The 13,557-nt window shown below is 43.1% G+C and overlaps 1 protein-coding gene across 15 annotated transcripts in view; it reads left to right on the top strand.

The window, feature by feature from the left end:
• Positions 1-259: 259 nt before the first annotated feature.
• CDC42BPB (CDC42 binding protein kinase beta) overlaps positions 260-13,557 on the top strand; it is a 96,430-nt gene continuing 83,132 nt past the window's right edge. For 9 of the 15 annotated variants that reach the window (XM_061464098.1, XM_061464097.1, XM_061464093.1 and 6 more), the window contains exon 1: positions 262-723. In XM_061464098.1, coding sequence (XP_061320082.1) covers positions 546-723 — 178 coding nt within the window. In that variant the 5' untranslated portion in view covers positions 262-545. Of the gene's footprint in view, positions 724-13,557 lie in introns of all 15 variants that reach the window. The other 6 variants (XM_061464099.1, XM_061464096.1, XM_061464094.1 and 3 more) reach the window with 3 other exon arrangements.

Below are 13,557 nucleotides of genomic sequence, written 5' to 3'. Positions count from 1 at the left end.
ATACCCGAACCGCTGTTGGGATGACACCGGGAGACGAAAGTGCGGAAGTGAACAGCACAGCACCGCCCCTTTCCCAACATCCTCCGTAGCGAATCTGCCGAAGCGCGGCCATGAACGGACAAACCCAACTCTACCCCACCTTCCTACGGCGCGGCGCTCGGCCCAATCTTGCGTGGTCTTGCCTACGTCTACGCGCGGAGGCGCTGCGTGGTGGGCGTGGCCGAGTGCGGCCGGGGCCGCACTCCCTGGGTTTGTCGCTGCCGGGGAAGGAGGAGTGGGAGTTGGAGCAGCTCTTCCCCGCCGCCGGGGAGAGGCCGGAGCCAGCCGGTGGCCGGGTCCGGCCCATGGACCGTCCGTGCCTGAGGCGGAGCTCGTGGAAGGAGCCGCTCGGCCCCGGCGTGGCCGTGAGGGGCGGGAGGCGGCGCGGGGCGCGGGCGGTGGGGCGCGGCTGAGCGCGGCGCACGGGCCTTTGAGCACCGTTTTCCGCCGGCTTCGCGGCCGCCCGGCCGTGCCGTGCCCTGCCCTGCGCCCGCCGCCGCGGCACCATGTCGGCCAAGGTGCGGCTGAAGCGGCTGGAGCAGCTGGTGCTAGACGGGCCGCAGCGAAACGACAGCGTGCTGAGCGTGGAGACCCTGCTCGACCTCTTGGTCGGCGTCTACGCCGAGTGCAGCCGCGACTCGCCGTTGCGCCGCGACCGATACGTCTCCGACTTCCTCGAGTGGGGTAAGGATGGCGATGGGGAGACGGGGCCAGGCCGCAGCTGGGGAGGGGGGCGGGGCCCAGATCGCGGGGGGCTGTGTGGGATCCCCGGGCGAGGGGCGGTGGCTGCCCCGGGAGTGCGCTCCTCGCCGTTCTCATCGGCGGCCGAACCGGGCGGGGAGTGGGGACGCCGCCCCTGGATACGAAGCCTCCCTGGGGAACAGTCCCGCAGCCAGCCGGGGCTTGACCCCGGCAGGTCTCCTCCCTGCCCCGCTCGGTCCCAGGCGAACTGCTTGGCAGCCGCAGCAGGAACAGCACCGGAGTGTCCTTGGCCTGAAACCCTGCTCGGATTAACCCGAAATGTCAAGCTAATGCAGCGCTCCTCGGAGTCTCAGTACCTGCGGTGGGGAGAAGAGGGAGAGCAGCAGGCTCCGGCTTTGAGATACAGCTCTTGAGCCGGATTGTTGCTGATAAAGGGGGCATATGTTGTGTGTGTATGTCTTGAAGAAACAGCAGTTACCGCTCATCATGCAGTCTTGGGCATGCCCCCCAAGGATAGGGCAATTCTAAGCAGCCTTTATAACAGCTTTGTTTAATGGTTTCCTACTGTTAAGCAGCCTGATAATGAAAAACCTCCAGTAGTCTGGATCGTGCTGACAAAAGAAAACGCAGATACTTGTAATAATGCTTGGGATAAAAGTTTTCTCTCCAGTGTTGCTTAGTTGAAACTATTGACTACACGTTTGGGGAGAGAGATCTTTCCCTGCTGCATGCCTAAATGAATTTATGTTAAAATGGCCTTGACGGCTGACTAGTTTATTCGGCTGACTAAGTTATGAATAAACATGTATGATAAAGGTGGCTTAACTTCTTCATGGATTGAGAATTGGAGGGGAGGGAGGAGAGATCACTGCTCACAAGTATATTGTCCCATTTATCAGCTGTTCCATGCATGTACAATTAATTAGGCTTTTAAAGAGCCCTCTTACAAAAAAAAAAAACAAAAAAAAACAAACAACCCCAAGCCCCCCCCCAGAAAACCAGCGACCAAAACAAAGGATTTCCTAAGGGGGAGGGAGGGGCTGATTTACTTCAGTAAATGCAAATGTATGTCTTTAGCATTACAGACCTACACTAACATGTAGGGACAGCTGGTTCTCCTTAATTTCTGTGGGGACCACCACTCTTTGTCATACACTAACAGACTAAGAGGATTCACTTCCTGGACTCTCCTATTGACGTCAGTAATGCGATTGCCAACTGAATAATTAACCACTTTATCACATCTGCCCTGCAAAGCTGCAGCCTGGGGAACATGATTATTTGTTTTGTGGTGGGAGATTTGTATGTGTTCTACAAAGTGTAATCTGGTTTTACACTCTTGTTCCCAAGCTGACGGCTTGAATGAGTGAGCACCTACAAATTTAGGACGGTACTTCAAGCACTGAAGTTGAGGAAAGGATTTAAGGCAGCCCAAAAAATGATATGCTTTTTTCTATAGCACTGCTGGGGGTTGTGTCTTACTGATTGATCCCTGCGTTGTCACTTTCTGTGTGATGGAGGGACTGATTGTCCAGTTGTTTATAAAATCGCTCCTTTTAATTCTGTTTATTCACTGAATGTGAAAATGTTACTGACTTGATGAAAAGTATAGCTTGCAGTAAAAACAGTGTGTAGTTCTTACTGCAGTGTGGGTTTACCCTCGTATAACAAAGTGCCTATTCAATAAATAATTGAAATGTATGTGAGCTACCATCTGGTGCTGCAGGGTAGGGATAAAAGTTTATAAACCAGGCTCTTGATGGTAAGGGGATGGACCTAATTTGGACTGCTATTTATTATTGTATTTGTGTTCCATCAACAATAGTATTCCAATCATAGTTGGTGTTCTCTGTTCCTGTCTTTCCTTCAAGCTGTTAAAAACAAATGCCAACGAGGCACCTTTTATCTGTGTCCTAATGCCCTCACAGTATGTTTCCACTGACAAGGAACTTGTTTCTGCCTCCAGCTAATAAGGAAAATATCATGCCAAACACGCTAATCTTCCTCATGTCAGGATGTGCAGTCTTAATTACAGCCTGATTCTCTGTTAGAAGATATTCCGAATTGATGTACACAAGTTTTCTGTGCTGTTATGTGTCTGTAGAAGCATGAGAGCGTAGTTAAATATTTGGAATATACTTTGAAGATCAGTGTTTCTTTATCAACTGGAGACGGAAGGAATTTCCTTTTGACAAAATGGAGACTTATCACAGACAATGGAAATAAGCTGCATAGGTATTAAGGTTAAATTAAACTGAGCTACATAACAAGCATTTCTTTAGTATTTTGGATTTAAAACTGGGTGTGAGGTATCGCACATATAAAATTCCCTTAAAATGATTCAGCATGGCTAATGGACTTGCATTCATAATTGCCAAAATAGAGCTCAGGTGTGGCAGTTGAGGCAGAGCTTCTTCCTGGCTGTGGGGTGCGGAGGAGATGCTGAGTTGTGTGGTGTGACAGCAGCAATGATGCTGCTCATATTATGGAGCTGATGACTGTGGGAAAAGGGAAGTGGGGATTCCAAAAATTATGCCTCATGTTTATCCTGTGACACACCACCTTCTCCCTATTCAACATCTGTAAAAGCCTCACACCTCACCTGCAGAGGCTGGTGACCCCCAAATGCTGGATCTCATTGCTTCTGCCCTGTCAGTCCTGCTGCTGCTTCCTTGCAGTCCTGCCACAGGCTTATTTCTTCAAAATCATCTTCCTATTTGCTAACCATAGAAGAGTGTAGGGTGTGGCCTTTCGCCTTGAGGCAGCTTGCAGCTTCCATTGCTTTAGAAATGTTGTAAGAATCTGCCATTTTAACCTCGGCCATCATAGCTTTCCCATGGTGAATGGAGCTTTCGAACAGACTATATTTTTTCCATGTACCGGAATTATAATACGCATACCTTTACGCCAACTATCATTGGAGAAGAGCTAGCTGAGCTGCAAGTGAGGAGGTCAAAAGACCTTTTCCTCTAGTTATTTTTATTTACGAATCCTTTTGGATAAGTTTTCACCCAATTGGTTATCACTGTATTGTTTATATAGTAGCTATTGAAATTATGCCCAGTATTCTTACTGGGAATTGAGACCAAGTCTGTTAGTTAGCAGACCCATGTCTACGTGTTCAGAAAGAATTTCCCAAATCTATGCTTAGTGCCTTTTAAACTGTTGCTACATCTGCTGCTCCCAGAGTGAGAAATAGTGAGGAGTCCTGTTTATTCTGGTTGTACTTGCTCATTCCTCTCAAAGTCATCAGCGAAACTGAGCTGCTACAACACTTGTGCTTCTGAAGCCAAATTGCTTGACCATCTTTGCTTGTCCTTTGAGTTGTCAGGAGAGCGACCTAGCTGGCATCTGGGGAAATGCTGGAACTGGACAGTCCTAGGTCCTAGAAAGCCTTTAATACAGTCTATGTGGGCCTGAAAGTCTGTGGAGGTACCTCCCTTGTTGAAGCTGATTTAGGCCACTAGTGAAGACTACCTGACAAGCACAGAGGAGTCTGTGTGGCCTTTGGGCTTATCCAATGGATTATGGTGCACACCAGGGTTGGGTGCTGTGGGTGGTATTGTCCATGCACTGCAGAGGGACCTCCTAAGAGACACTTCCTGCAAAAAAAGGTATGCTATTCCTGTTTTCTGTGACAAGGAGAGAAGTACGAAGTGCTGGAGCAGCATGGCTGAAGCTCAGATCCATGCATTGCTTGTCCTTCAGCTTTCAGGTACAGGGTGTTCCTCCCTGTGGAGCTCCTTGTCCTGTCATACTGAGGAATCTGAATCTTTCATAATGCTGCACTAGAATGGCTGCTTGCAGGTCACCTTGCTGGCTGGCATCATGTTCATGCTTGTCTGACATCACCTTGTTTTTCGGGAGTTATCTTAGCTGGCTGTGGCTGGTGCTCGCTGCCCTCTGCTTCCAGTCAGCAGGGACTGGTGCAACTGGCTGCTCCATTTTTGAACAGCTGCTTGGCACAGTTTGCAGCCAGTAGGCAAGCATGTTGAGAGAACAGCCTGACAGGAATGGGACTTATTTGTATTCAAAATGCTGTTGGTGCTGCGTTGACTCTCTTTCTTGCTCCAGCCTTTGTTTTCTCTGACCCTGTTCTGTACTTTTGGCATGCTACAGAGGGCAGGATGGCACATGTCCCCACATAGTTCATTCAGTGTTGTCTCACTCCTGGACTATGTACTGGCTAGTGCTCTCTGTGAGAACACCTCAAAAACAGTGTCAGTAGTTTAGATTGATCTGAAATGTGGGGGTTTTTACCTTTAGGTAGGTGCGTGGCATACTTCTGTGGACTGTTTCTCCTGATGTGCTATGAGCCATCTGTTTGAATGCTGACTTATCTTCTGCATTCTCAGTTTGTGCAAGGTCTGCTGCCTGGCTGGACTGGTGTTCTGCTTTTGGATGGTGGCTGTTTATTTGTTGGCTGGTTTTGTTTTGTTGGTTTTTGGTTTTTTGTTTTTGTTGGTTGGTTGGTTTTTTGGTGTTTTTTGTTTGTTGGTTGGTTTTGTTTGTTTTATGTTTGGGTGTTTGCTTTTATCCCTCCTGAGAGGGGGAACTTTAAGGGGGCTGAAGCTCTGGGGAAAAGAAAGAAGATTGCAGGTGGTTAGCACAAGAAGGCCAACTGGGCACCTGCTGCCAAGCCCTCAAAGACAGTCTGGCGCAACAGGCCATAGATGGGAAAAATCATGCATGTAAAGTTCATCAGAAAGGGTTGCTGTTGTGCTGGTGCAGTGATTCACACTGTTGGGTTAGAACTGGGGCTTCAGGTTTGCATCTTGCTCTTGGAGGGAGGGGAGCTCTGTGAACTTTGCAGGTCTGTTCCCAGATGTACTTTCTCCTTCTAGTTCTGCTTAAAGAGGCAGCTTAACCTTTCAAATACAAAAAATAATCTAGTGAGGGAATGGAGAACCTTACAGGTGGCCTTTCTGCAGAAGAGTGTGTAGCCTGTTCTTTCAGCCTGAAAACAGTTGTACTTAGACGTGTAGATGTGGACCTGAGAAAAGGTCTTCCCAGTCTGCATTAGAGCATCTTGAAAACTAGCTGCAGGGTAGACCTACTCCTCTGACTGCCACAGGCATTGATGTACTAGAGAAAGTACTAGGTAGGGGTGAGGGCACAATGTGTAGCTGAGTGTGCTGCTGTAGGAGGCAGAAGCTATCCATAAGTATTTTTGAGATGACCTTAGAATTATCAGACTTGGAGGGCTGGTTATGAGGATCTTTGGCCTTTTCGGGTTGCACCAGGAAAAACTGTCACATGATAACATGTTGTGTATCTTGACTTGAGGGCTTAAATTCCTCTCATCCTTCCCTTTAGCGCTTCCTGCCTGCCACCCCTGCTTACAGAAATACACATAGAAAGCCAGGAAGAGACGTCGGGCTCTGCTAGCTTGTATAATATCCTTCTCTGTGCAGGCAAAAGCTGTACAGTGAGTGATAAGCCTGTTTGGCACACGTGTGAAGTGAGTGTGGTTGGATAATGAAGACAGCTGATGAATTTCAGGTTCTGGCCTGAATTCTTCCTACTTCCATCCGCTATCTGCCAAAGCCTATTACAATCCCTTATACTAGAGCTAGCAGCCAGGAGGGTGTGGATGTGGGCCCACTGGGGCAGGGTGTCTTGCAGAGGTTCTGGAAAGGCCAGTGGTGGTGGTGGCAGCGGCAGCCATGGTTTCTTTGTGCACAGTGCAGTGTGGATGCAGCTGGAGCTTTTTCCTGCTCCCTGAAGGCTTTTCTGTGGTCAGAGATGGGGCACTGTAGCTTGGATCGCCTTTGCTCATAAAGTCTTTGACAGTCATCTGGCAGAGTAGTGTGAACATGGCCACCAAATCCCAGTTTCCTGCTTTCTCTGTTTTGAGTAAACTGGTTTTGTTCTTCTGAAAAGTATGTTAGGATTAATTCTTGTTGAAGTAGCCCAAACTGCTTTGATGGCATTGTAGTTGGGGCATGAGGTTCAAAGCCTGCTGCTGTATGTATGATGGACCCTTTACAGTACATCTTTTCTAATCTGTTATTTTTAGAATGAAGCAATATCTTCTAATGACTTTTTCTGTAAAATTTTATGCTGTGAAACATTAGCACTGAATGTCACAGTCATGTTTTGACAGTGGGAAAGTAAAGTGGTCTGGAGGATGTGAGATATATTGGCATGTGCTGTTAAAATGACTCATGTCCTGGGTGAAGCTTTTCTTGTGTCCCATAGGAGGAAGTCATTGTCACTTTCCTCCTCTGGATAGAGTTGCTGATGAATAGCAGTAGTGAGGGCTTGAGGAATTATGTGGTATGTTAAAGGCTGTGGCTTATATTTTTGATTTTAATTTTTATTTATGTATAAAAACTTAAAAGAGGTAAATAAGTCATAAATTTATTGTTGTGTAGAAAAAAAATGTGTGCTGCTAGTAGCTTCTCACTCATGGTACATGATAAGGTGTAGAACGCAGAGGTAAGGTTTCATCTACATCCATAAATCTAGCATTTTTTTCTGACTCGTTTCACTTAGAAATCCACATAATTTTCATTTGTCATATTTTGAAAAAAAAGCTCCTTAATTTACATCTTTGAAACTAATATTTTTATAGGCGTTGGCACAGTTACGCGTTACCAGTGGAAATGACTTGGATGTTGGTTTAGTCAGCAGATTCAGTATAATGAACTTTTTTATCAAATGAAGCTGAACTAACTTTTTTTTTTTTTTCAAATAATTCGTATGTGTGAGTGAGTCAGTTTCTTCTACACCTACTAGAAACAAGTTATTTTAACTGTGAGTCAGAACTGAAGAGACTTGTCTCATTAGCTTTTTTTAGCAAGCTACTTTTACTTTATGGTTATATATTAATGTTTGATGTTTTAGAAATGTTGATCTGCAGCTGAGATTAGTTGGGAATGTTAAACTACTATAGATTCTTCAAATTTATGAAACTTGTATTTTATCCCTTGCTTGTAATTTGAGGCAGTTTGTGCAAGCTGGTTTTAGATGGGTATTACAAAAAGGAAAAATTATAGTACTTAACCTAAACAATCAAAAACAGAATATAGATACATCTTTTTCATTACCTGTGTCTGAAAAGCTGAGTAGGATGGACTACAGGCAAATTTGTTTAGAAAAATAGAAGGGTCTTGTTAAAGCTTTTTATGCTTTTGCCTTTGATAATACTTCAAACAGAGTTGAGGTTCATTTTCTAAGTCTTCCATAAGGTACACTTGAGAATTTCAGCATATTCTTGATGTAGTTACCAAAGAGCTTGTATTTTGCTTACTAATATATCCTACTGAAGCTCTAGCATTTTTTTGTTTTTCTCAAAGGATTTCATTTTAAAAAGCTTTTCTATTCTAGGTCTATAGTTTTGAATACATTTCTGTGGTTCAGTGTGATCTGTTCATTTTAGCTGTGTCCTAATACTAAAGTATTCCACTCTATTTTTCTCATCAGTTTATGCAGATTGCCAGAATGCAGGCTTTCATTTATAAACTTATTTGTTCACTGTAATGAATGTACCTTTCTTCAATAGGAATCTACACACTGTTTTCTTAAGCCCCGATTTTGCATAGACCTCAGTAATCATGTCTATAGATATACTTAGGGTGCATTCAAATTAAGTGTGTGCATCCATCATTGCCAGCTGAGGCCTTAGGCATCCTGAAGTGCCTGAGATCTTAGTTTCTGTCATTCATGTCATCAGGGTCTTAACACTCTGAAACCTGTTGTTACTTAACCGTTGCCTAAGGCTTGAAACTTGACTCAGGATACCCAACCTGAGACCTCTGTAAAGGAGTCTGAGCTTTGGAAAAAAGTGGGGATGTCTTCACCAAATATTGAATCATTGAAAATATGTGGAGTTTATTAATCAAGGGTACATTAATGAAAGCTGAGGTATAGTTCTTAGTTTGCTTGAAGGTAGTGCCATTGAGGTCTGAATATGTACAGCTGCCTTTCCCAAAAAGGCCAAAAAGAGAAAGGATCAGAAACAACAAAATTATATATATATCCCAGATTCTTTTCACCAATTATAGTTGTTTTCCAACATAAAAATAAACATGGATAATTGCTTTGTGAAGTCCTACTTGAAATGTGTTTATGCCAGGTTAGCAAGATGTGCATATTCAGGATTTTAGAGAATTCTGTACAAAATTCTGTCTGGGCTTGTAATTCAGATTAAACCTGTATTATACTCTTCTGATTTTCATTAAAAATGTAGTGAAAGATGAAGTAATAAGTAAGATGAAATGAGTTTTTAACTCACTTAAAGTAGATATATGGAAGTCAGTCTTAAAGGAGTGTTGCAGCTGTTCTGGCCATATTGTACTTTTATTGGGAACTGTGGGATGTACATCCCACATTCCACATCCATGAGATGTAGATTCACTATTTTTTAGGTTGATAGCATAGATTTACCCTAAATACAGCAACCACTAAAGTATAGGAGGTTTTAATATATTATAATTTCCCTGCAAGGAGTGGTCCCTTAGCCTAAGAGCTAAACTGTATGCCTTCCCTGGATAAATGAGACTTAAAGAAAAGCTTTGGGTCCAGTTCTCGAAAGGTACATAAAAACAGATCATGCTCTAAATTGGTTTAAACCCTCTAGTACTGTAAAAAAAGGAGGTCAGAAAATACCCCTTCTGGTAAAGAATATGTGCTTTCTAATTGAAGGCATTTAAAACTTTTATATCTAAAACTCCCTTTTAGAGTTGTGCTAAGTGGGGTGGGGGAAATCTCTGTCCTCAAATTTTGAGGAAGGATGAGGTTTCCAGTAAGTGCCTGGTAGTACTTCTGAGGCATCTGAAACCTTTTTCCCACTTTTGAGGAACTCCTCTGTCCCTGATTCCTCTCCTCTTCCAGAAATCCATGTGTACCTTGAGGGAGTCATCTCCATTGCCTTGCACACCTTCAGATTTCTGCTCTTGTGTCAGCGTGACATCTGTTATGTTAATTTTGCACATCCTTCCTCAAAAGTTGGCTTCTTCTGGAAGCTTTTCTGTGTGCTGCTGCCTTTACTGCTGCCCATGTGACTTGGATTATCAATACTGAAAGCCAGAGTATTCTGAGTGTCTTTTATTTTACTGTAATTAAGGCAGAGGAGAAACATCAGGAGGGTGACTTCAGGCATGAAGATCCTGTTAAAATTTTGAAATATGTTTCCAAGGGTTTTCTTTTCAAGAAGTGCGTTTAGTCTTTAAATCTATCTTTTTTTCTTTAAGATTACTTAGGTTGCCATTCCCTCCACCCCCATTTCTGTGTATGATAGCTACCTGGCTATGGTCTTGTCTCTTGTTACTGCTGAGAGATGGACACCTAGTGTGCATGTCTGCAGGCTTTGTCGTGCAGGCTTCTGACTATTCTTGGACTGTAGATCCAAAGAAGTGTATTTTTTTTCTACAGCTAGGTATACTTGAGTAAGAAGTTTGTATTGAAGATTTTAAATTAAAGGATTGGGATTCCCTTGTCTAGTCTGTGATCATTTGCACTGCATCTGAGGGAAATGGGAATATAACATCTCTCCGCATTTTCTTTCCTTTTAGTTTTGATGTTCTTTAGGGCAAGGAGGAGATCTTGCTGCACACTTGCTATCAGTGGTTCCTTTTAGGATACAACCCTCCCATGTTAGTCACCTGAAAAAAAGGAAACTAAACTTTAGTGATTCAGAAGCTCACCCTATATGACTTGTTACAGGAGGCTGGGAGAAGAAAATTTCTGTGTACAAATGGCTAAAAGTGATCTAAAGGTTCTAATGGAACAACTGGTAGCTAGTAACCACTAGATGCTGGGTTATAAACACAGAGTGAAGACAGGAGTCTGTGATATTTAATCTTTCTGCTTTTTATGGGTAATGCTGTATTTTTCCTAAACTCACAACAATTCAGTTTCCAGAGCAGACTTTCTGAGAAGTTACAGATGAGTTAGCCTGTTGTGTCACAGGGAAGAAGCACAAACATTTTCCTTACAGACGCACTTTAACTGGTTGTAGAAAATGCCGTAGTCATGTGGTGTGGTATTGTGCAGAGGAGTTGAGTTTGACTGTGTTAACTTACTCTGTTATGTAACTGAAGAGTTCCATTACCAGTAAGTTCAGCCTTTGGTTTCCTGGACAATTAATATTTAAGCTAGGAATAATGACAATATACAAACAGCTGTTTTGAAACTGTGGTTCTGCTGGCCTGGTACTCCATATAATGTAATACAGGACAACACACAGCAGGGATACTGAACTGAAGGCTGCATCAGGCCCACAGACTGTCTTTATCTTATCCTTAGAAGTATTTGTTGGTTATTAAGGCAGCTGAAGTGTGGTTATCACTCTGTGTATGTTATTGCAGGCCAGCAGGATTTACTAGACTGCTGGGTGTAGTGCTGTGCCAACAGGGCTATTCTGGTCAGGCTTGACCCAGGCAGGTCTACATCCATGATGTCCTGGTTTCAGCTGGCGTAATTTTCTTCCTAGAAATAATAAGTCCTTGTGCATCCTGAAGTTGCCACTGTCCTGATTTGAATTGTAAAGACAAAAGACCTGACACTTTGAAAAAGAAAAAAGGGGGGGATTTTTCATTAAAAAGAAAAAAGTGATGGACAAGCATTTACTGCTCTTAGGAAAGGACTTTGCAGTAATTATCCTAAATGTTAAAGGCATGCAAGCATTTAAGTCGCTCAAACTAGAGTAGAAGTGCCCTGATTTTGACAGAATCAGAGTTACAGGTAGTCTAATCATAAACTTCCTGTTCTTGTGGATACTATTACACATTATAAATGTTTTATTTAATATTTCAGGTGCTTTTTGAGGGCAGGGACAGCAGAAATTCTATGCTTTACCTTTTGCATACCAGTGTTATATTTCCTGTCCTAAAAAAACCTCACAAAGTTCAGCATGACAAGTGTCAGGTTTTGCACTATGGAGCAGTAAACATCAGGGAATGACCAACTAGAAAGTATCCTTTCAGAAAAAGATTTGGGGATCCTGGTAAACAGTTAGTTAAAGTCAGTACTGCATTACTGCAGAAACGGAGGCTGCCTGTCTGCTGTACCGCACTGCAAAAGCAAGACTATAGCCAGCAGGCTGAGGGAAGTGGTTATCCTGCTCTTTACAGCACTTGTGAGGACATTTCTGGAGTATGTTGTCCAGTTGTGGTGTTCCCAGTACAGAAGAAACACTGCAAAACTCAAGTGAGTCCAGCAGCGGACCACTGACTTGGCTGGAGGCCTGAAGCATGTGGTGTGCAAGAAAAGCCTGGGATACCTGGGTCTGATGAGCCTGGAGAAGGGGAATCTGATCTTGATCTTCAACTGCCAGTTGCGTGAATAGGGAGAACACAGAGGCAGACTCTTCTCAGGTGCAGTGTCAAGGAGAGGCAGTGAACACAGATTGTGACAAGGAGGATTCTGATTTTGTGTAAGGGGGAAAAAATATTCCTTCTGAAGGTAGTCAGTCACTGGAAGAGGCACCCAGGGAGGTGATAGTCCCTCCATCCTAGGAGATATACCTCAGCCTAACAGGCCTTGAGTAACCTGATTGAACTTTGATGTTATCTCAGATTGAGCTGAAGGTTGGACTCTGATCTCCAGAGGTCCCTTCCAAACTAAAATTATTTAGTGATTCAGTATTATCTTCCCCCACTCCATTAGTAAATGTATTTAACATCATGGCTCCTTTAATAGGAACCAGTTGTTCTTCATACTTCTCAGAATGAAAAGAAATACGTGAAACAGAATCTTGTTACTGTAGATAAAGTAGTTGACACAACTTGTGTAAATTACCTTTTGGGGTTTTTGTTGGGTTTTTTTTTTGGTAACTTAGGTGTTTACCCTGATTGGTTGGCATTTTACCATGATTCTGAACATAAGTATTGACAAGCTTTTAACATTAAGGCTTGTAAATGATGGAAAACTAAATTTTGTTCACGTTATTGTGCCATGTATTTAATAAATGCACCTGCTTCCTTGTTCCTGGAGGAGAATTGCCAGAACAGGTTTCAAGAACTTTGAACCTGTGTTTTATGTCTAGTGCTTTTTCCCAGGTGTGATTTCTGTATATCTAGTTGTTACCCTTGATAGCGGTTGAGGTATTTTAAAGCTTTGTTCTACAGAGCTCTCAGAAGATCCTGCAATCTCTGTGTGACTGTGAGCCTGAATCATCCTTTACAAAAAATTACAGGTTTAGCTCTTCTGCTGGATGCATTCTTATATCAGAAAGGGATCTCCATCTAGTAGGATTTCTATAATAACCTTATATCTGACATTGTAAGGAGTCTGCCTAAGCAGTTGCTAACAACAGGGTGAAACAAATCTTCCTCATAGTCGTAAAGATCTAATGTGACATAGTCACTGTTCTTTTGTTTCATCTGTAAAATAAGAGCTCGTATGACTTTCATGATGTTAGATTTGCAACATGGTTTTAATGCTGATACTCTCTTGATCATAGTGAACTTAACAAACCAAAATACACAACATATTGTTTCAAAATCATATCGGTATATGGAAAATAGCATGGGAAGTGCTATCGGTGATGAGAATAACAATGCACAAATGGGGCAAAACTCAAGAACTGAATCCTTTATTAGTGGTTTGTTGTAGTTACGCATAGGGTTTGTATATCTGGGGTTTTGAGTGTGTTGCTTGCGTATTCCTGGGACATAACAAGATTTTTTCAAAATTCTCATGATTTCTAAATGCCTGGAAGTCTGGTAGACATCCTTGCCAGAGAACGCGTGCCATCAGCTAAGTCGTGGAGACTTTCATTGACTCTCCTATATAATATAATGGTTCATTACCCATCTGGGGCAAGGACTGTGTATGTGAGCAATTTATAAAGTATGTTGGTTTTTTAGA

This window comes from Pezoporus flaviventris, unplaced genomic scaffold, assembly GCF_033815535.1.
Source record: "Pezoporus flaviventris isolate CSIRO_AGI_PZ_B2104156 unplaced genomic scaffold, CSIRO_AGI_Pfla_v1 ptg000036l, whole genome shotgun sequence".
NCBI classification, from domain to species: Eukaryota; Metazoa; Chordata; class Aves; order Psittaciformes; family Psittacidae; genus Pezoporus; species Pezoporus flaviventris.
This window is presented reverse-complemented; position numbering and strand designations above follow the sequence as displayed.